This window comes from Calonectris borealis, chromosome 1 (genome assembly GCF_964195595.1).
Source record: "Calonectris borealis chromosome 1, bCalBor7.hap1.2, whole genome shotgun sequence".
NCBI classification, from domain to species: Eukaryota; Metazoa; Chordata; class Aves; order Procellariiformes; family Procellariidae; genus Calonectris; species Calonectris borealis.
In genome coordinates this window covers 197,708,188-197,731,913 of record NC_134312.1, presented here as the reverse complement: position 1 = coordinate 197,731,913, position 23,726 = coordinate 197,708,188, and the positions used below count along the sequence as shown (strand labels likewise).

The 23,726-nt window shown below is 41.6% G+C and overlaps 1 protein-coding gene across 1 annotated transcript in view; it reads right to left on the bottom strand.

Annotated features, from left to right (window-relative positions):
* Window positions 1-3,026: 3,026 nt before the first annotated feature.
* LNX2 (ligand of numb-protein X 2) overlaps window positions 3,027-23,726 on the bottom strand; it is a 34,242-nt gene continuing 13,542 nt past the window's right edge. Inside the window, exons 2-9 of the mRNA XM_075139860.1 lie at window positions 21,587-21,825; window positions 20,318-20,517; window positions 16,254-16,625; window positions 14,570-14,716; window positions 12,133-12,310; window positions 10,127-10,358; window positions 8,181-8,339; window positions 3,027-5,405 (exon numbers count right to left, since the gene is read on the bottom strand). Of these exons, the coding sequence (XP_074995961.1) occupies window positions 5,270-5,405; window positions 8,181-8,339; window positions 10,127-10,358; window positions 12,133-12,310; window positions 14,570-14,716; window positions 16,254-16,625; window positions 20,318-20,517; window positions 21,587-21,825 (1,663 nt within the window). The 3' untranslated portion in view covers window positions 3,027-5,269. The remainder of the gene's footprint in view (window positions 5,406-8,180; window positions 8,340-10,126; window positions 10,359-12,132; window positions 12,311-14,569; window positions 14,717-16,253; window positions 16,626-20,317; window positions 20,518-21,586; window positions 21,826-23,726) is intronic.

Genomic DNA, 23,726 nt, shown 5'->3' with positions numbered 1-23,726 from the left:
CTGGCTCCGTTTGGCTTTAGCGGAGCTGCTCGCGGAGAAAGGGCCGTGGAAGCGGCCGGATGCCCGGGCTCGCCCTGAGGCTGGTTAAGGTTTAATACCTGCCTGCTTTAGGGGCAGAAAAAAGGCATTTTGGGCCTTGCTGCCTGGTGCCGAGATCGCTAAGCAATGAAGTCACTACAAGTAGCTAATGTCACGGCCTCATCTAAACCCCATCATAGCATTAAATGCATCATTATAATTACATTCTCTCACTGCCTATGATACCATCTCCCTTACGTGATATTATCTTGTCCAGCCTAGTGCTAAACTAGTTAATGCAAGAGAACACATCCGCCTCTAATTTCCATTGCCATTTAGTGCTCATACGCCACAATTTATTATCAACCTGAAGGCACAGCACAGAAAATGTACAGTCTAGCTGCGATAGTCCATCAATAGGTAAAAGCATGCCCTCTGTTTTACTAAAACTTACCTCCTCTCCTTCAACTGCTCCTCTAATGATTACCAACACTGGTGTGGCAGAAGAGCCGTGGAAGACCAAACACAGCTTCTGAAATAGTGGTGGGTTTGCACCCCATGCATTGGGGGTAAAGCAGAGCTGCTAGATGATCCCCCCCCAACAGAGGTTATTCTGTGTGCTACGGATCCGTAGCATTAGGCAAGCCTAACTCCGACACCAGAGTTAGAGTCCTCCTTGCAACTGTATCTTAGAAGGCAGGGGTGGTTGTTTTGCAGACCACCTCCCTGCAAGATGCCCAAGACTGAGTCACCACCGAGACCATGGCCACTGACTCCGGCGTAGCCGAAGCTGGTATTCGCCACCGCGGCAGCCTACTGTGGGAAGCAAAGCAGCCTCGGTGCCGCTGCCTCTTCTCTCTAAACCTCGGCCATGGTCTCCACAGCTGGTTGCTACGGCTGAGGCAGGGTAGGAAGGGTCTGGGAGGGGAGTTGAGGTGTTTAAGGTAGCTACTACTACTTGGGAAGGAGGGTGAAGAGGGGCAGCCCCTCCTAGATGCGCTATTTGCCCCTAAGAGTCGCAAAAGAGGCTCTCCCATCTCTTGCCCAATTCCTCCCCCTCCTGCGATGGGAGCGGTTGGCTCTCATTCCTCCTTTGGCAAAACAAACTTGGCTTTCCCCGCAGAGGAGCGTGCTGTTTCTGCTTGGCTGTGCTCGCAACCCACAGATTCCTCCAGCCAGCCTTTACCAGCATAGCTTAACAACAAAAACAACCCCCAAACCCAAACACATTCCTTCTCCTTCTAAAACAGCTTCAGGCGCAGTGCACACCACGGCTGATGCTGAGCAGGCTCCACACCTTTGACTGGAGTTTCAGGCCTCTCTGATTTCTGAGTTGTCTGAAGTTTTCTGCGTCACTCTACAGAAGGGAGCTCCTCACCATCGTATCAATTGCAATGCATCACTGACATGGGCATCGCATCCATATTGCACTGCTAATATTCAGGGGACCCATCCATGTGATATGGCAACAAACTAAAGAACAACATCAACATTTAGCTAGAATTAAGCTTTCTTATCCATGTAATATTATTTGAATTGTCCCAGAAGCATAAAGTCTAAGGCTTTCTCCATCCTCTGGGCAACAAGTAATCCAAGAATTGTTCTTCACTATCTGGACGGATTTATGTCAGGTGTGATGAGGCCATTGCAAATCACTTTCTGTCTCTCCTTTTTTCTATGTGTCGGGGGAGATCCACTTTTTAGGATCTTGCCTAGAATTTGCCGGAGACAACTGGGTTGAGGATGTTCACTGACCTTCCTTGGTGTTACAACATCTTCTTGGGCTGTGTGGCATCAGACACGTGTGGCCTTAATTCCGTGTTTGCCATCACTGCTGCCCTGCCTGGCACACTCATTCTTTTAACGCATCAGGATCTCTTACCTGAGTTTGTTAACAAATTGTTATGATCCATTAAAATTGCTTCAGAAGTAAATGGTTCCTTTCTGAACTAAAAGGAACTTGCCTTGCTTCTGATAGTATCTGGGTCACACTATATCTGAGAACCAGGCTTAGATTTTCATTATACCCGCCCCAAATCTATTAGGGAATTTGCAAATAAATGAATTCTTAATTCTTTTGTGATGTTGAATTTTGCCCTCAGTTGTTCCTGACTCTGAATAGGAATTTTAGAGCAGCAAATGAAAGATCTTCAGATTTTGCTTCACTGGCACGCTGTGAAGCAGAATAAACTGTTTTACATTCTTCGCTGGAGATCCCTAGGGTTGTTTGGGGAAGGTGTTCCCTCCCACGAAGCTCCAGCACACAGATGACTAGGTCCACCACCTCACACAACAGCTCTGTGCACCTTCAGCTGCAACCATGAGTTCATTAATCTGTCTGTAAATCAAAACTCTGATGGTCTGGCTCTTACCTTACAAGAAGCACGAGAGCTAATAACCTGCTGGCAGACGTGGCTGGTTTCTTCTGTGTTTCAGTACATAGGCATGGTTTTGTTTTAAAGGAACTCATCTATTCGTAACCCACTAACTACTGCAAGGAGTAAGAATCCAGGTTCTGGGCAACTTTACTGCAAATCATTATGAAATTGCTTTTAGACTCATTCCAGCTTCGCAGACATCTAAAGATAGAGCATACTTGCCTGCAGGACATGGAGATGGGAATTGATTACCAGGAGGCTCAAGTTTCAGCTGTAAAACTGATGTTTCCAGCAAGACTGTCTCCTTGCATCAAATCTATGCTGTGAAAACATCCTCCGGCTGATCGGTACCAGCTGGCGTTGAGGGGAAAAGAGGAAACGCTGCTTGCGGCAAAGTACCATAAGGCACAGATCTTACCTCCGCTTTAGAAACACTTCTCAGTGCTGGAATTACTGGTTAAACAGCTGGTACGTTACCCTGGCAGGATGAGCATGCCCTCAGACTTTTGGTACATTCAGTAACTAATCCATGATAAGTCACAGCAGAAAAAGAAATATCTTTAAACTGAATCTGCACTGAGCTATCCGTATCTTTTGCAAAGAATGAGACAATACTTTGAGTTATTACAATGAGTAGAATGAAGTTTTATTTTCATTCATCCTTCATTAATACCATACAATTAGATAGCAATATCTGGGAAAAAAAAAAATCTTGAAATAATTTAAAACAGAAGGCACAGAAAACCAAACCCAACTATGCAGCTACAAGAGAAAGGAGGAAAATTATTCAGGAAGGGAATTAATTCAGAAAGGTTTTATCGCTAGACATTCTGATCAAGAGCTACAGCACACAGAAACAAAACTGCACAGTTTAAGCTAACCCATGCTTTTGTTACATATACATATAAAAGAAAAAAAAAACCTAAAAATCTGATTTTTGCATGGTTTTGAATGAAAAGTGTAATTTTTAAAATAAAAAACATTAAATCTAATACATGTGTCAAAATCTTCCTTAAAGTCTACACTAAGATGTACTTTACAAAAAAATCTGCATTAAGAGCAAAGCATACAGTTAAACAGCATCTGGAGATGGAAGGAAACTTGTTCTCCAATCAGTTAGAGTATCAAATAAGTTTGGTGTTTGCTTCAGAAACAAAGATTCTCAATACAGTAATATACTGTAGACGACATTCTTTTGTATTTTAATATTAGGAAATTAAACCGATAGCATACATTACACAGAGGAATAAAACCACTTCATTCATATGAGATTTTTACAATTTTTTTGCAAAAGAGTAACTTTATTTATTTGGAAAACAAAGCTACTGGAATTAATGACATGCGATAATATGCCCCAATATTATACCGGCTAAGTCGGAAAATAAAGTTCATGCTTCACAATGGAAATATGCTGTGATCCTCAAATACATTCTCTGGTAATTAATAATACAATACAGAGGTCATTCATAAAATCAGTTCAGGTTGGGAACCTCGTTTATAAATGAAGTTCTTTTTCAAATATGCAGAACACTGACAACACACAGGGTTGGCTCCAGATCAGCACATTTCTTTTTGCGCTCCACCCCTCTTTTCTTAAACAAATGGGTGCTTAGCCTGCAAATATCATGGAAAGGCAAAGTCTAGAAGTTACAAGTTGGTTTGTAAAAACACTAAATACAATCCAAGATAAATAGTATTACTCTCACTGACAACTTAATAGCAGGTGCTATCTAAAGGAAAAAAAAAATATCCTGAAATGCAAGAGAGATTGTTTCAGCATTTTATATCAAGGCATTTGCACATTTGTCAGGAGGTGACAGAACAAGAGTGAACTTTGCAGCTTACTTTGCAGTTGGACTTGAATTCAAAGAGCCTTCCTTCTAGCCTGCCCACCTGTAAACCATAACGTATGGTTTCTTAATAGCTTGCTTTTTTCCTGGAAATAATTCTCTCCTTTAGAAAGTACAAGACAAAGTATTGTTTCCACACATGAGTAAAGAGAGCTGACAACTACAATAGAAACGGTAAAAATGATCTTCGTAAAAATGTTCATCAAAATTCTCTGACATAGCAAAACATTCATTTGTAAAGTCAAGTCTAATACTGCAAGCATTCACTCAAAGGCGACCTCGGGCACGTGTATTCTTGCCAGCATTGCAACAGTAATTACTTCCATATTTCTTGTCATTATAGGATACAAACTCTGTAATATATTAAAGTTTCCTAACAAAGAGTCCAATTATTGCACATTATAAAAATTCCAGTAATATCAGGCTTTTGTCCTACTTTTCTATGAACACTGATGCCCTGCAAGAAAAATTTGGGGGAGTAATTTCAGATGAGTAAGATGGATTACTTGAATCAGCCTGGAATATTGAATCAAAAATGGAAAGGCTTACGAAATGAAGAGACATACCTTTGGAAACGGCTTTTGATTCATAGCAGCAGACAGATGTGTCATTGTGGTACTGACACACGTTCTCTTCGCAGGGAAGAACGGGCACATGGCTATTACGTTTATATATCACATATAACTTGAGGACTGTGCAGAGAAACCCGAGGAACCACTAAGTTCTTCTGCTGACTCTACGAGCCTGACGGGGAAAGCTCAATGACAGCTGTATCGGAGTGGGAGTTTCTCTGTGAGCTCCTGTATATTTGCATTTGCGTCAGCAATGGCTATAGCAAACAGAAATGGCTATTTCAGGATGGAAAGATACATAGAGTGAGTCTGAGAGGCCCATAAAAAAGAAAATACAGCAGTTTTGGCCCTGCTTATAACCAGCTGTATCAATAGGGAAAAAAAGATAGAGGAGATTTTTGTGCCAGCTGTCTAGAAAAAGAAGCTACTCGAACCAAAGGGATTCCCAAATCTAGATGAGGCTTCCAGGCCAGCAAATCACGGTTAAAGTTACTTTGTTCCTCTGCTCCTTCAGCATGGGAACGAGTGCAGAATGGCTCATTCCGACCGTGGATAGTCCGTTTACAGCAACAATCATATCACCACACCTAAAAACACAAGAAGAAAAAAACCCAAATGATGATTACTGCTCTGCAGTAACTAGTACACACCAACAAACAGCACTTCACCTCTGGGGTGACAGGTTTCCATCAGGTTGGACGGGTAGCTAAAAAACCCCAAGGGTTTCAATTTTAAGCCTGTTTTACTACTGAAACTCATCTGGGAAATTCCCAAATCACTGGATTTCAATTCTAATACAAAAATAATTCTGTATTAAGAGCTGACCTGTAGGGAAATGTGAGGGAAGAGAGTTGGCAACATCTAACGGAGTCAAGAGAAGATAATGAGATAGCATCTGCATGACAGAAGCATTTCTCTTTGTTTGTGTGGATTATAACACATTTACACTAAACATGCCTTTACCGTAGGAGGTGTAAGTAAAGATACTTATGGTTACCAACAGCATTCCAACCGAAAGCCTTGTTGTCAATGGCTTACAATTTTGTCAAATTGGCTTGAAATCTCCCTCAGCAGATGGTTCAACTAAGAAACTGTAGCATCTCTATGTTTTGAAGCAGGGAGTAGAAATTTGGGAGGGTGCTGTTTATTGGCCTTGAGAAAATTGACCTCAAAGGGTTACGTTTTGGTTTTTACAAGCTCAAGAGAAACTTTAAAAAAGCACCTAAGCTCTTCCTACGTTGAGCGTGCTCCATCTCCAAGCATCTCTTCTTTGTGACTTGAGTGTGCATTTGGCATCCCCCAGAGCAGTCGCAAATAACTCTGGAGATCAAACAGGAATTTTCCTGAAACTGATCCTCCCAACTTACTGGAGGCACCAAAATGGATGGCAAAAAGATGCTCTCCTGAGCTCTCCTGGTGCCCTCCACTAGGGCAGAGCAAAGGAAGACGAGGCAGTGTGACCAACACCAGTCAATGTGCACTCAAAAGCGCTTCTCTGCCTGAACCAAGGTACCCCATCAACCAAACCAAAATTCTACAGTTCACTGAGTGGGGTCTCACTCATCCAGCCTTTTTGCTTAAACCATTTCACCTTCTATGAAATCACACCAGACAGATAATGTAGGCAGAAAACTGTTTTAACCATTGAACTGTGAAGTTATTTTCTCCCTTCTTCTCTAGACTAACAAAACATTCAGATAATTTAAACAAAACAGAACAGCTTCAAAAAGACCTGCCCCACGATAACTCATGGTGCAGGTTCTAAGGAGCTCTCCCTTGTTGATGGCCCATTTTTAAGTCCATATTCTCAGTGAGACATTTGAACTGAGGGTACTATATCACAATATCACACAAGAGCATCTTTTCCATTCCTTACAAGAGGGTAAGTGTGACCACAACCACTTTTCCCCTCTTCTTTGGAATGATGCTTGAATTTCCATTTGAATACTTCTAGTTATTAATTCCCCAATCTGAAATTATTTACTTTGGGTTGAACTGAAATCTTTCATTTAATCCAAACTGTTTCATAGCTGGCCAAAAAAAAAGTAATTTTGTATTCAGCCAAGCTACTTTTTCATTTATTTGTTTAGTCATTGAACTGAAAAATCAATTACTGGCAAGGCTCTAGGCATAAGTACTTTTTTTTCTTAAGCTGCTTTGTAAGTAAATCTACATGTAAAAATCAAGCCATAAAACTTCAAGTTGCATATTCTTTACTGCCACCTTCACAAAAAATCAGTTTATGAACACGAGAACCTTTAACAGGAAAGGTCCTAGTTCTGAACTAATCCTAAACGAGGCTAAGATGCCTCTTTGGATACTAGACCTGAGGGTTGCATCCAAACATAACGTGTAAGTAGAATCATATAATCTTTAAGGTCAGAAAGGACCTCAGGAGGTCTCTAGTTCCACCTCCTGCTCAAAGCAAGGTCAGCTGTGAGATCTGACCAGGTCTCTCAGGGCTTTATCCAGTCGCGTCTCAGAAACCCCCCATGCAACTTGTGCCACTGCCTGACCGTTCTCACAGGGAAATAGTTTCTCCCTATAACCAGTCTCAACCTCTTTTGTTCAACTTGTGCCTGTTGTCTCTTGTCCTCTCGCCCTGCACCGCTGTGAAAAGTGCAGGCTCTGTCTCCTTGATAATCTCCTTGTAGATATTGGAAGGAGCTGTCAACTGCCCCCCTCTCCTCGTGGGGCAAGTGCTCCAGCTCCCACCATCTCAGGGGCCTTCGCTGAACGTGCCTCATTTATCAGTGTCTTTCCTGCCAACTAAGGACTCTCAGGGCACTGGCATGGGGACTCGGTTCCTTAATGATCTTTTCAGAGATCTTTTTCATCTACTTTCTTGCCTTTCCATTAAACAGCAGCACCCATCTTCATCACTAGAGTTTCCAGCAGTGGTTTCAGAAGGCTGTATGAAAGAATAAAGCAGTTTTCCCCACTTTACATCTAAGTTTTGGCTGTTCTCTAGGGAGACAAAAATGTTATGAACTAGCCAGTTCTGCATATACGTTCTGCAATATCTCTTGGCCTAAAGAAGAGTTCAACAGGGAGATGGAGACAGCAGGTGAATCAGCACTGCAGCTGGGGAGGAGGACAGGAGATGGAAGAGGTGCCAGCACAAGCATCATCTCTGACAGACGCCCCTTCCCCAGCAGAAACACCCCGTACTTCCCTGCATCACACTCTTCAGGGAGGCAAAGCACTACTGGGCTGCATGACCCTCCCCAGCACAAGATGCTACCGCACATTTCATTAAGCAATTAGTTGCACTGGCACGTAACTATTTAAAAGTTGTTGTTGTTGTTGTTGTTATTATTATTACTATTATTATTAATATTATTCCTGTTATTTTAGCTTACTTTAATCTTCCATCAAAGTACGCGGGAGTTCCAAGAACAATCGTTTTAATGAAGAAAGGCTGGTTCGTGTGGTTCTCCTCGTAGCCACCAACAATGCTGAAACCCCAGCTCCCTAAATTGCTCCGCCGCAGTACTACGTCATGGCAGCTATGTAGGCAGCTGTGGAATGGAAGCACCAGATAGCAAGAGAAAAAGCCGTGTATACCACATATAGATATTTTTATAGTAGGCACAACACCTGCTGTCTCATCATTACCACCATGCTAAGCGTGGAAGAGAAGATGAGGGATGATGATTAGACTTCTGTTCCCAAACAGAGTAATTTTGCAATATTCAAACCGATTACCAAAAAACTCCACAATCTTGCGACAGAAAAGCATTTTAAAAGAAATAATGCAGTGCTAGAATAATTACTTAAACACAGTTAACTCTGTAAACTGACAGTAATAGAATGGCATTTTAGGGATTTCGCAGGTGACAAGGATGTGGGTGGAAAAGAGATACCCGATGTGTTTAGTTTGCAAGTCAAAAATGCAAAGTGTTTTTCTTCCACCCCCAGCCAGTTTAGGCTTTTTCTACTTTTAAGTAAAGATCTAAAAATCCATGCATCATCTTCTCTACCTCTGAACTGATGCATCACCAGTAATGAAAACAAACGATTAACCATTTTATTACACAGAATGTAAATAATCCAGATCATGCTTCACTAACTGTACTGGTATACGTTATCTTCCCCAGTGAAAATTAATTCTTGCCAATGAAGTAGAGAATAATTTAAAAAAAAAAAAAACAAACCCAAAAACATAGAAATTAATTTTTGGGTAAAAAAAGTTGCTAAGTTCTTTACTGATGTACAACACTCCTTTAAAGAATAGCAGCACAATGCATAGTGTAACTTTAGGAGGCATGCATGGGCATCTGTAGTATATAAGCAATAAATCACTGCAAAAGCATGGAAAGCAAGTACATTTACCAAAACTGAGAGCTGTTTATTGAGATTAGGTAACTCCTTAATATTTGAATAGAAGAGAAATTAATTGATAGTAAAACTCAGAAAATAAAATGAAAAAGTGTGAAATCTTTGGACAGCCAATGCATGGTTCTGTTACCTTCAACTGCAATTCTGCTACCAATATGCCTGGTTCTTCTTGTGGTTTTATGCTTATACTACACACCTGAGAGTGGGACCTCTGTCAGAAGGAGATGAATTAACCTGCATGCCCTGACTGAAGTTAATAACGCTATTCTGGGTAGTGGGAGCTCTTCTTGATAGGAAGCAATGCCAGAATGAGCTTATAGCTGTAGCCACGAGAGAGTGAAAAAAAGAAGAGTAAAAATGAAACACAGTGACGTCCAGTAGACTGCAGTTTAGTCAAGGGGAGGGAACTCACTGTAAATCTTGATGAGTTTTTACATTTGGCAGAGATAGTAGTGGGTTCTTGAAAAAAATACATGGGGATTTGTAACTACGGGCTCGTACGTGTGCAAGACACCTGTGTCGAGAGTCTGTGAGAATGGCAAGTCTGATCCAATATTCTAAAGTTGTGTATTTGGCCTCATAAATTTAGGTAGCAGATTAGCAGAGACACATGTGGGTAAATACTTTGTGTTTTTATTAATGACCTCTCTGGTTTTAGATGTTCTACAGGAAGTTACCATATGGTTAAGCAATAGAAAAGATGACTTGTGTTCAATGAGAAGAATCCACATGGGTAGTTACTGTGGTTTGTGAGGGGATAAACCAAGTCTATTCATCTTCCAGTTTCCTAAGGAAACATTGCTCCTGTTCACAGTCCGCTTCGTAAGCACACTGCCAACCGAGTATAGCTGACATGGTAGGTCAGGAATAAGGGCAGAGGTGCTGTAACTCGTAAGGTCTGCTTTTGTATCTCTCTCAGATTTAGCTTAAAACAGGTAACTAATTACTTTATCAATTAACTCCGTACCTCGGAAGTCCCAGCCACATGACCCAGGACGGTGACCAACTGGCATCATATTCATTTTCACTGATGGTACTCAATTGTTCTTCATTAGCTTGGGGCTGCTCTTCTACAATCTGGACTTCCAGGGCTTTCAGGGCGACTACCGAAGAGGCAGCACTAGCTTTCAGCATGGCCACTGCCTCGCTGTGACTTAGGTTAGTCAGATCAATGCCGTTGATGTTCAGCAGCACATCACCTGTTTAAAGGCGCAAGTGAGAACACATCAGTCTGTCAGAGTCGTTCCTACCGATAGCGCCTCTCTTGCCAGGGTTTCATTTCATACTGTATTTTTTGGAGCTGAGACAGTCTGAACTAACAGCCTGGGAATGTGAATAGCTCTGAAGCCTTATACCGGCAGTCTGAAACATTAATGTATTGAACTATTAAGCTGGATCAGTATAATTTATTTCCACATAACACATGCTGTGGCTTCAATGGTATATTGCCCTGAAAATTTGAGACAAAAATTACCTAAGCACCTCCATCTCGACCGCAACTGCCATTGCAGATGCCACTAGATAATTGTTTCCAGTGGTGTAGCTTAGGTCCACCCTTCCCTTTAAAAGGGAAGGAAGAATGATGGAAGGAACAATATAGGCACCACAAAGTAACCAAGTCTTGCGGGTAAGTGAGGCTCCATAGAGTGTTTCAGGTTTTCTGCTTTTTCTAACTTGTTACTCAGGAGAACAAAATGGAATTCAAAAACTACTGGAAAGGTTGGTACAAAAACCAGTCCATTAGAAGAAAGAAAGAGCATCTCTACAAAGATAACCTGGGAAGAGTCGAAGCCACTAAAAAAATTGCCACATTTTTATTTTATTTCAGAATATTTTTAAAAAGCCTCAGGATGAAAACAAGAATGTTATTTACTGACCAAGCAATGACAGTCTCCTCTTTCACACAATGTCTCACTTACCAATGAAAGCCAGAAAAACCAAAGCAAAAGTGTGATCACCTGGGTCACATTCAGATTCATTTTTTAAAAGCTTTTTCCTCCCAGGGAAACCTAAAGTTGAGGTGCAGCTTAACTTGAAATCACTTTTGTTGCTGCTGTGGCTACTTTAACGTTACACAATGAAAGAGCAATTGCGATTCTTCCATCAAGTGTGTTTTTCATAGTAGTACAGAAAAAGAAAGCATACCCGTTGGTATGTGGGTGTAAATCTCCCTCTCTCAGAGGCATATAAGGATGCTCCCACACTGTTCTTTTTAAATTTGCAATCTGTGAAGTTTTTTTCCTATTTTTCTTTCCCAAAGCAATCTGTAATTCTGTGAACTCTGAATCGCAGAGAGCCCATAGGCAGTCTTTGTTTCACATACAGCACAATATGTTTTAATCATCAAATGCTTTGCTATCGATCAGGCAGGATTGCCTTCACCTACACCGAGTCTAACTTCCACCTCCTGGTTCCCGTCTGCAAAGCCGAGGAACACGGATGGCTGCTGTAGCACCCCTGAAGACCGGCAAACCCAAGCTGTCCCAGAGGATAAGAAAGCATTCAGGAACCAGGGTCAGCACTGATGTAGGTTTGGGGGTAAACTTAGCACGGGTGAGCTGTGGCTGCCATCAGAGCATCTCTGCTGTTCCGCTATTACACTGAGGAGCGGAGGTTCCTCGGACAGAGATGGGGCCCAGCCCACCACACTACACACAAAAACAGGATGCGTGCACTACAGCACAAAGCATCGCACCAGACCCTCAACTCAGCGGATTACCGTCAGCTTTAAAGAATTTAACCCGACATTTCCCGGTCTTATCCGCTTCCCCTGCTATCGTTCTCTAAACATCCCTTTCCTAGAAAAGGTGGAAGTGTGATACTAAATACTGTATTTCCATTATTGAAACATGAAGAAAAGCATCCATCAGTGCTTCCTTACATCTGTGAAAAGACTTTTTGACACCACCTGAGAACATACTCATCAAACAGCAATCAGGGGCCACCCGTGCCACCAGGAAAGCCAAGCCCCACCTCGTTTAATCCTGCCGTCTCTTGCCAAACACCCGTGAGGCTGTACACTTGTCACAAAGATGGGCAGTTCGCCACTTTTGCTGCCTCTGCCTCCTGCCACTGTCATTCCCAGAGATTCATGTGGCTCTTTTTTCACAGTAATGTGCTTTTCTTGGCATGTAACACACTGGGAGAGATCCTGTTTGACAAGGATAAATAACATTGTTAAAACTTAAAAAAACAGAACAAACCACAACTAAATACACCCCAAAGCTATACTTCGGCACTTTAACAGAATGGTTTAAAAGAACTAAGTAGTGCAAATCGGGTTCGGCTGGATTTGCTCCAGGTCAGGAAAAAAAAACAAAACAAAACCAAAAAAAGCCACTTAAATATAAACAGAAAGTTTATAAAGGCCCATCTTGAAAATCTCACTCCAGTTTTTCTTAGCATCCTACACTGGAATAGGCTAAATTTTAGGATTGCACTACAAAACCATATGGTCTAAAGAGTGGTCTAATCATACGGTCTAACCATATGGTCAAAAGAGTGGACACAAACGAGAAACAAATCTTTTGATGTCTTGGTGAACATCAGCATTACCTCATCTGTCAGTAGAACATGGCCCAGAACTACAAAGAAGCTCCTAAGAAATTAAAACACATGTGTGTTCATGCTGACAAAGAGAGACCATTTAAAGCCCTTATATGTCATGTTTTGTTTCGCAGCTGGTATATAGAATCTCCTAGAGCACAAGTAACTAAGGCCAATCAATGCTATAGGCTGGTAATGGGTGCCTTGTGCAGACTCCATAACGATTACAACGAAGACCCAAACTTGAAGCAGGAAGACATCCTGCATTTCATTTTCTAACACCTGAATTATAAAGTTTAGCCCGTATTTAGTTTTGCCCCATCAAAAGGATCTAAACCTGAATCAAAGTATATTTTACTTGCTGAAGCTCTTCCTCTTCAGGATATTTAGTGATACATTCAAACCACTGCACATATACCTGTACTAGTATCTTAAATCAACAGAATATTTGCAAGGAACCCAAAATAACAGAACAAATAACCTGGGAGATTCTTCCAACTACAAATACTTAATTTATTCCCCTGCCTTCTCTTGGAAAATGGCAACTCATCTTTCTTCGACTTCCAACGCCACATGCTCCTTCTGACTCACTCTGCTCCTCTTATATACGTGTTAATCACATATGTAGGTACACGTATACATACCGTAGCTTATAAAGACAGCTCCTTCTTAAGTCTTCAGGCTTTACGACTAACTGGCTGGTGCCATGCAATTATAGAAACATTTTTTAAGCCACAAGACTTCTGAGCCAATGGTAGGTTAATGAGGGAGAGGCAAAGATAAACGGTATGAAACATGGGAAATGTCCACTTGCGGTTACATGGGACCTCCCACTCTGAAAGAGCCCACAGGTGGTATTGATACGTGAGGGAAATCAGCTCAGCCAACAGCTCAGCTTTGGAACTGCGATATGAACACAGCCGATGCTGGCAGATGGAAAGTGGGCTCAAGCTCTGATCTAGACGAGCTCTAATCATTGTGTTGATATGGCCTAACATTGTGGCGAGTACTAACAGCCACTAGCTGTATTCAGGAGCCTCATCTTTGGCCCTCAGGAGGAAAACAAGCTTCCTAGAGCCTCACTTGTTCTTTTCTGAAATTACCCAAACTTTTAGAAGAAAATAACTATCAACGCATGTAAATCCTCCCAACAGAAATACGATGTTAAACAGTGATGCCAGCAGAGTGGACAGGAGGAAAGGTGGCTTGGTTGACATGGTCAATGTGACAATTATTTCACAAAATCAACTTCTCAACAGTGAGAAGTCATATTTTTCTAACTACAAGAACGTCTCAAGCACAGGCTTTATTTCTGCAGGTCTTCTGGATAATTTGACACTAGCTTCATGAAAGTCTCTTCATTCTGCCTTTCTCTCCCAGCTTGACCCTACAGAACTCAGCAGCCTGGCAGCCAGCACTGCTGGCTCATGGAGGAGATGACACATCCCTCCAACATGCGCTTTATATGCTGGATGGTGTGCACCACATCTCCTGCCCTTGCTGGTTGCAGCCAGCACAGCAGCAACAAAAATAACGTTCCTGAATGACAGCTCTCCCATGCACCAGTAACACTCGAGCCACTGTCTTAGATAAGGTCTAGCAGCTACAGCTGTATGAGCTCAGAGAACTTCCTTCTTCCATTGCAGTCAGCAAATCCAAAACATATTGAAAAGCTGTTGCATATCTTTTGTTCCCACTCCAGACATGATACAGGACTTGAGTACCTGGAAGTAGTCTTTTAAAAAGGAAAAAAAGTAGGTAAAAAAGAAGATATAACCCCTTCTTCCAGTCTTGCCTTGCTACACACTTAGACCACCACAAGACTAAAACTGTATTTATATCTTTTAGAAAGAGAAACACCAACCTTATGTGAGTTGGGTCTGCTGTGAAACAGCTGCTGGGACTGGTGTTGGTGTGAGTTGCTGTTGTGAGTCCCCGTGTCTCGGATAATACTGACCGTCTGTGACTTCAGGGGTCTAGAGATGATCAAATTCACTCTCTCCCCACTAGCCTGCCAAATATATAAAACAAAGTAATGAAGTTCATAGGATACTGATTATTAGCAGAGTGGGAGGAAAACGTATGATGAAATATGAAACAAGACAAGAGCAGAATTTGTTTTCCAGTTCCTGGGGGTGCCACAAACTTCTTAGACTGCACAGTCCCTTACTTGCTTCTTGCTGCAGTTCCCCCCAGAATGGAGGGGATATTATCACTCCTGCTTTTCCCCTGGTGTTACCTCTGTATCAGCTGGAAATCCTTTGCCAAAAGGACTGTTTCTCACTTTGAGTTACAAAGCTTCAAACATTAAAAATCACCCAATTCCATTTGCAGCCCCTGCATATTTCTGCAACACATAGCAATAAAAGAAAGAAATGCCACATGATGGCTCCAGGGTCTGCAGATTTTGGTCAAAAGCTCCAAACGCCTCTGGTATTTCCCAAAGAGACTTCCCAGAAAAATGGTATATATGAGCAGACCATCAAATTTTGGAGCTTGAGAAGTATCAGGAAACTCGGATACCAGATGGTAAATGAAACATCAACTCTTTCTATTGCTGCAAAAATACACCTCAATAGATAAAAGTTACCCAGTGTAAAATTCTGACCACTTCACTGTATCCAAAAACTGGGAAACTGAAATTACAATTCCCAAGATAATTTTTATTTTCCTTTAACTGCCATGGAAGCTCTTAAGATGATAGTGGAAACAAATATTTACTACTCATTTGTATCGCAGCTCTCTATGTGGTCCTGGGTTAAGCAAAGACGACTGCGTTAGACTGCAAGCACCTACTACTGGTCTATTCCAACTTTCCTAAAAAAAGAGCAATTTTCACCAACATCCAGTCAGCAGGAAGCAGCAATGTGCTGCAGTTGTTTCCTTACGGACTGGGAGAAAGGCATGGAATAAAGGTTTTCCTGTGGGAACAGGGAAGGGTCATATGTCAGACTGCATCAAGCTTTGGGTAATATTTGTGTCCAGAGCAGAGCCAGTCATTTGGAATAGCCCTTTCTGGAACACTCAGAAGATGAGTTGTACTGCACGGGACTCACGGAAAACCTATTATTTTCTTCCCAACTGCTACCTGTTGCCTCTACAAAGTCTGACAAATCACTTTCCTGTTTTAACCCCAATTCCATCCACAGGCGAATCAATACAAAACAAAGCTCACTTTTGTAGAGCTTACTGAGGGATTAAAACTACACTACATACATAAATATAATAATAATAATCCTCATTTTTTTTCTGCTAAGCAATAGGTTACATGGTACTCTCCCTGCTCACATGAGCAGTCTTCTAACCTTCGGGCTGTATGCCAGGGAAGACTAATGCACTTTTCACTTCTGAGGAGGTGAAGTTCATCTGCTAGGTGCCAAAGCAGACCTTGTTCTGCACTACTATTTCCAGAACATAAATCACAGTGAATTGCATCGCTGCAGGCTTTTAGGTGTTACACAAGCTGTTCTGTCCGGGACAGACTCTACCCCAGGCTTCGCCCAAGAAATAAAGCTGATCTAAGGACTCAGGTAGGGAATGCAAATTACCTGTATAACCTGAGCAGCAAGCTCAGGTGTCCCGTGCTTCAAGTCATGTCCATTGATTGCAAGCACACGGTCGTTGCTGCAGAGCCTGCCATCTTGAGCAGCCAACCCCCCTTCCAAAAGGTCGAGAATGAAAACTCCTGGTTCGTCTGTTCTGCGTACAAGTTTAATGCCAAGCTGCTCGCTGGAGTCGCGTTTATGCAGCGTCACTTGAAAGCTGTCTTCCCGCAGGGAGCTGCTGGTGTCCGCGTGGTTGTGTGTGCGGCTGCCGAACCGCCTCTCCCTCAGCACAGTGAGGTGCAGCACCGAGCAAGGCTGGGAAAGCACAGCTCGAGCGTGGTTGTGAGACACGTTGCTTATGTCAAAGCTATTGACCTGCAAAACAACAACAAAAAAAAAAACAAAAAAACCCAGAATGATATTTTCACGTGTTTAATTGTTCCTGGTTATGGAAATAAAGTTCCTTCCAAACTAAATTCAGAGGTCACTGCAAAACCAGCCTTGGAGCGACCTACGTATCTGACCCTACCAGGCTTCCTCTCTCGTCCTTCCACCCTCTCCTGCAAACCCACTTCAGCTGCTCAATCTATAAACCTATTTTTAACTTGGAAAAGACCCTTAAGATCATCAAGTCCAACCAGTAACCTAACATTGCCAAGTCCACCACTAAACCATGTCCCTAAGCACCACATCTACACATCTTTTGAATACCTCCAGGGATGGTGACTCAACCACTTCCCTGGGCAGCCTGTTCCAATGCTTGACAACCCTTTTGGTGAAGAAATTTTTCCTAATATTCAATCTAAACCTCCCCTGGCGCAACTTGAGGCCTTTTCCCACAAAGGTGACAACATCCCTCTAACAGTGAATACCCTCTGTCATCATAGTCCAAGGGTTTTGTTCTCCTGGTCTCCTACGCTTTTCTTCCTTAGATCTTTACATTGTTCTCCAGGACAAGAACTTTGCGTGTGCTTTCAGTGTTGAGCCTAGCATCACTTAAAACTATAAAATAATAGCTATAAAAAGAATACATCCAAATCTCTGAAGAAAGCTTATATCTAACAATATGCAGTATTTCCATGATGTGAAAAATTAAAAAACCCCTTGAAATCCATAATAACGAAATTTGTTCATTAAGACAGTAGAAAAAGGTGGTTGTACTAGTTCTCAAGTCTTAGCATGAACTTAAGAGATTTTCCACCGTCTTCAACTAGGTCAGAGTTTCAGACTTATAACCTGTTTCACACAAAATTCAGTTGTAAATGAAAAACAGATTAAACTTTCCCTCCCTATAAACAAGAATTGTGTTTATTATGTTGCCCACTGATACAAAGATCAGTAATCTTCAGTCGTTTCTTGCACTATAAAGTTAAGATAAAAACTGACAGTGCAATGAGATTTGCCAGAAAACGGGAGCACCGCAAAAAACCAGCACAAAAGCTGTATTTGCCTTGTTCTGTAAGAAGGGGTTCGAAGTTAACACTAAAACTTCATCCTTAGCACGTACTATTGTGCCCTGAGGGAGGAACCCCTGCCCCGTCATTTCAGCAGATAGAAACTAACACCAAATGGACTATACTGACCTGCCTTCCCTAAGCCTTTTAATGGTCCCCATTGCAACCTAAGTAAGCAAAAATATAAACTTGCAGCTTCCCACCATCTAATAGCAATACCAACACTTAAAAAAAAATAGGAAGAGAAAGGACCCAGAAATCTATGTATGTCAGCTGCCACATTTACATCACGCATCTGAGTTGAGAGGCTCCGAGAGGTCAATGCCAAACAATTTGGCCGTGGTGGTTTCAGCACGGCAAAGGGGTAGCTGTAACCCAGCGGTACCCTACCCCTTGCAAGAGGCTGCCGCTCCAGCAGCAAAGCAGGAGGTAGCCCTCCCTGAGCCACTCCATTCTCCAGCCCAATGGCCAGTACAAAGCCGCTGCTCCCGGCAGCACCGCAAGCTCAGACACCGAACCACGGCCGTGTCCTGGTCTGCTACTGCCTTGGGCTGGGGAAAGGAGGGCACAGCTAGGAGAAATGACATTTAGAGTTGCCACCAGCAAAACCCACCAGGGCTCATCCGTCAGAGCTCTTAAATTAAATCTGGTTTTATTTTCAGCTGTCGCTAGCTAAAGTAAATACTTAAAATATGGAAACATTCAAAGGGCATAGAAGAATATATGCAATAAAATGTAATTCTTCTTTCTACAAGGCAGTTCACAACTTCAGAATAAAACAGCCTTAGCATTTCTTGGGAAAAGAGATTCTCATTAGGACATGTTTTACATGAATTACAGCCACAGTCCAGCACAAAAAAGGGACAATTTGTAGAGCACTTTGGAAATGTTAGGCACCTATCTATACCTTGCAGACAACAAGCACTTTTATATAGCTGTTACTAAATGCTGTTCCCTTAGATCTTGAAAGGGTAATACTTCTTGTTTGACTGGGGAAGAAAATGCTGAGTTTCATCTCACAGTCCTTTCTGGCTTTCTTTTAGTCCTTTACTGCTCATGAAAGCCTTTGAAGACATCTTCAGAAATATCTGACTGGAGTGTGCATGCTGAGCTGCATCTAACTCTGCCCTTAATTACAGCTGGCAGAGACCGAGCCTGGGCATTTTAATACAACAGCTCAGCATCTGCCACGTAAATTCAAAGCAATAAAGACATTGTATCTTCCAAAGAGTTTGGCTTTTACCTCCTGTACCTCTCCCTCGGCGTGACAGAAGGACTCTGATGGACACCCCCCGGCATCTGACAGCCCCAGTGCCAGCACATTGATAGGGAAGACCCACTGCAGCTTATAAATCCTATTTATAGCCAATTTATTGCCACTTACGGCTTTGAAAACTGTAATTGACACCTGCCCAAACAGCAAGGATTTCCAAAGCTTCACTGGAGCTCAAGCTCCCTATTCTGGCAACCAAGGAGAGCCCTTGAGTATGGAAATAAATTAGGCAGCACTCAATCAGTGTCTGCAACTGCTTGTTAAAAAGGCAACATTTTGGAAACCTCTTGGGTTATTTTCTCGGCCAACCACTATGCTAACACTCCAAGAGAGGAAAAAGGCACATTTCTCAAAAGGGACTTTATTTTCTGAAGTGCAAACTGATTTCATTCCAAGGGTAACTACAGTATTTAAGCTACTCCTATCAGCTTGATTTCAAAAAAGTGAAATGAAAAAGGCTGATACTAATTTTGGACTGATCTTAGGCTATCAGATGAAAAGCAAACATTGTTACTGAAGTCATTTTGAAACGATGGTAGTATATTTGTTTCAAGTGGAATGATTAAAAATAGAAAAAAGCTGGAGGACTGTCTTGATTATGTAGAACTCTGTTAGTGCCTTTCTTAAGAGTCCTATAAATAGCCCCTTTTCCCAATATAAAACTCCCAAATTAATAGAATTTGATCTTTTTACACTGACTGTGGCTAATTACTTAAAACCGTAACAAAAATACACACTGTATTGTAACGAACTTAAATTTTAATTTTTTTTTTTTTACTTTTTTGGAAAAATATTTAGAGCACCTTGCTTCATATCATGTCAGTGAAGAGTATCACTGACTCTTTTACACATACTGAAAGATGCAGGTCAACTGCCTAGGCTAATGGAAGGTAACAGTGAAGCCAGATTAAAATAACAGTTTAGATGAAGTCAGTCTCACAATCCACAAAATGCTTTTTACGTAGGACAAATTATGCCAACTTGTTAGCCAGAAGTAACATTGGGTTCCTTCGGAAAGCATGCATAAAGTTGAAATAAAGATCAAGTTCCACAACATTTAAAACCAGAAAAATAAACTCGTATTTTAAACACCGATAAGAGATGCTAAGGAGGAAAAATAATTCCAGGGACTGGTCCGACAAACAACATAAAGCACGATAGCGAAAAGTGCTAGAACAACAGGCTCTTCTCTGAATATTAATTTGCCTTTCAACTGATAATTGCAAAGCTAACATTTACACAACAGTCTGACAAGGAAAATCTCCCATCTCATTTAACAGGCAGTTCTGCAAGGAGTGAATGGAAAGCAAGCAGATGGAATACGTAATTAGGTTCCATACTTGAAGTATTTGGTCTCCAGCAAGAAGTCTTCCATCTCTGGCAATGATCCCATCTCGATAAACCTCTTGAATGACAATGTTGATCAAAGGCGTTTCATTGCCACCCACTATGCTAATTCCTAATTCGATGTAAGGATTGGACCGATGAATTTCAATAGTAGTGATCTCTCCTTCAGGCAAGGTAGGTGGCTGTTGATTTGCTGCCAATTATTTTTAAAAAGAAAGATGATTAATATCCTTTATACCTCATTCACTTTCAATAAAGCAAATCACCAAAGGACAATGTAGACAGGCCACATAACAACGGTTTAACAACAAACTAAAAAAGTGCAATTGGATTAGTTCCACTACTTGTTGGAACACCTAGCTCGTTAGAAACAGCTCTCTAACGACTTAGTAGCATCCATGCTTCCTGAAATGGGGTCATTTGGATTGGAAAAGGATATTCTGAACCCTTTGGATCCTGTCCTTTATAATAAATTTCATACACTTTATTTCCAATTGGGTCACTTGTGTATTCACATTTGGTGACGATGATAAAAATGTGTTTTAGGGGTTACCCCACGGCACATGACTTGGTCATGCCTCTTCGTCAGCTGGTCTCACAACTGCTCTAGGAGCTGCTATTGAGTTACCAGGTCAAGAGAAGGAGCCCATTTCTGAAGCAAACATGGAGACAACCAAAGAGGAAAAAGGGGGATGCTAAAGGATGGCAAATACAGAGGAGAAGGAAGGGGACAGCACCACCTTCCTCTGTGGTAAGGCTCAGCGCTTCCTCTCTAAAATCCCAGATGCTAGAGATGTTACTGCTCGTTCGGTGCAGATGGATGCAGGAGTTACTCAGCTGCCTTTTCACTTGAGCAGGACAACACTCCGTGTGTGGGAAGGCTGCTGATCCAGGCGGGGGGAAAGGGGAAAGAAGGGAAAAGAAATCTCAACTTAGAAAACAACTTTTGTAATTTTACAGAAAATATGCTCCTTCCGACTCACTGCGAGGCCAGTGCTACTAATAGATTAATATGAACTACTGCACCATGATACTATAAATGATGATATAGCACCAGGATATCTGGCACACACTCTGAGATATTCCTTTCCTTCCTAACTGTGACCTTACCCCAGTTGTATACAACCAAAACCCACTAATATTTCTCCAGTAATTGCAAAAGAAAAGAGCAGAAGATGAAGATGCACATTCACGGTTGGTAAGAGACAAGCTCTGACACCACATCTGATAAAAAAGACTTGAGAAGATAAGTGATGACATACTGTCTGCTACTGTGTTCTCCTCAAAAGGCGGATTGTCGATGCCGGACTCATCTGTCCACACGGGAGGGGCAGGCGAGGTGAAGCTCTGCTCGGCTGGCACTATTCCCTGATCTGTGTCTGGAGAGAAACTGCTAGGCTGCTCCGTCCCACTGGGACCGCTCTCCCCCTCTGCTTCTGCTTGCAGCTTGCTCGTTTTCCTTCTCTCCAGAGCAACCCTTCGATGAGAAGCCCCAGGACACCTGTGAAGACAACGTTTATGCTTCAAGCCTGCAGCAATGTTTGTAGCACAAAATGCCCAAGTACTCCATGAAATTAAATCAGTCTTCTTCAAAGCTACAGCTTTAAACTAATCATAAAAAAATACTAAACACATTGGATTTTAAGGCCAAAATAGTGGACAAAACCCCAAAACAATACTGCCGTCTTTACAAAACTTCTGCTACGTAGTTTTTTGTCCATAAACTAAATGTGCTGTAACACCTTCTGATTGTGGACTTACTCTGTTATGTACATTCCAGTTTCTGGAAGATAACCTTGCTGAAAAGATTAAACAGGACTGGCATAAAATTCCACGGAAGAGAAACGCCATTCAAAGACACATTTGGAGACCCAATGAAGCAATCTGCTTTCACCTTAGTAAGCCAAGAGAAGGAAGCATCATATTTTCTTGGGGTCATTCGGGGGAGGAAAGAGATGAAAATTTTACCTATATTGCAATCTAAGTGTTAAAATACTGAAAAAAAAATGCTTGTCTAGGAGTTTATATGAAAAGCTTAGCAAAAGTAACAGCTCTGCTCATCATTTCCTCTTGCATCAGTAGGTGGTGTTTCATCCTCCTCCTGCCTCCCCTTTTTTCTTCCCGACTTCACACAGGAGGTGCAATTTTTTGCTTTCCCTCATGTAACAATGCTCCATTAGCATTTGGCGCTTTTCACTATTAACTCATTTTTGTGAGTTCCCATTATTCTTAATGCAATAATTTTTTTGCTTATGTTTAAAATCCTACAATAGTTTATTGCAAAGAAGGGCTGCAATGTTGCAAATTCACGGAAAGCCTTCATTTATCGAATGGTCTTACATTTACGTGTAGATAACTGGATGTGGACATTAATATTACATCTGCTTGTGTGACAGTTTTGCCAGTGTCTGATATGTCACTTCTTACAGTATTTGATGTCTTTCCTACAGTATCCGCTTCTGGAGCCGCTGACCACCTAAAAGATGCTCGTACTGTAGCAGCGTCAGAGAAGAGGAACCGTCTTCTTGAAAGGACTCCTTGTTTGGGAACTTGACAGATTGTTACAACAAAAGAAGAAATTATTTATTTTTGCAACAGAAGAAATGTGTTCACAGAGTAAAAGACAGCAGAAGTCTAACAGTGTCCTAACTTGTTAAACCAGAATGTTTTGAGAATCACAATTCTGTTCTGACATTCTGTGAAGGGGATTTGATAATTATATGGTCAGACTGTTTCAGCATGAGGGATTTTGAAGAAATGTTAACAAAGTTATTCAGCTCCAAAGAATGTTGATAAAGACACCTGTATAGCTTTTGTGACCCCCAGCAGCATTATACATACATAAAGTGATATACATATCTATCAATCATTATAAATATATTAAAGTCAGGATATACATGTTTAGAAGAACAGCATAAGGTAACCCAAATGTGCTGTGAAATATGCATAAATTAGAGACAGTTCACATTATGAAATGACACATTTAAGAAATCATTTCTTGGGGCTTTCGATTGCTTGGTCTTCAAAGTTAAGAAAGTGCAAGCACGAAAGATGAAAATGACTTGAAAGGTTTTGCTTTGTGAAAAAATTTCTCTGATTTTAATGATGGGACACAACCCTACTTTTTTTCGTTTTGCGCAGGTAATATTTACTACATAAAATCATTGGCATAGTGCGACCGATCAGCTAAGAAATCTGGCCAGTCTCAATTTATTCTGGTGGCCAGACACAGACAGTTACAGGTGAACCTCAGCAGGAAGTTTTTATCATTGACCATTTCACAATGCAAACCTCAAACCAAGAATCCCAAAAGGCCAAGAAAAGGCGAGATGCAATCCCTTCCCTCAAAATTTCTAAAATACTTTAACTTGACGGGTTAGCCTCACACTCCCCCAAATCTTA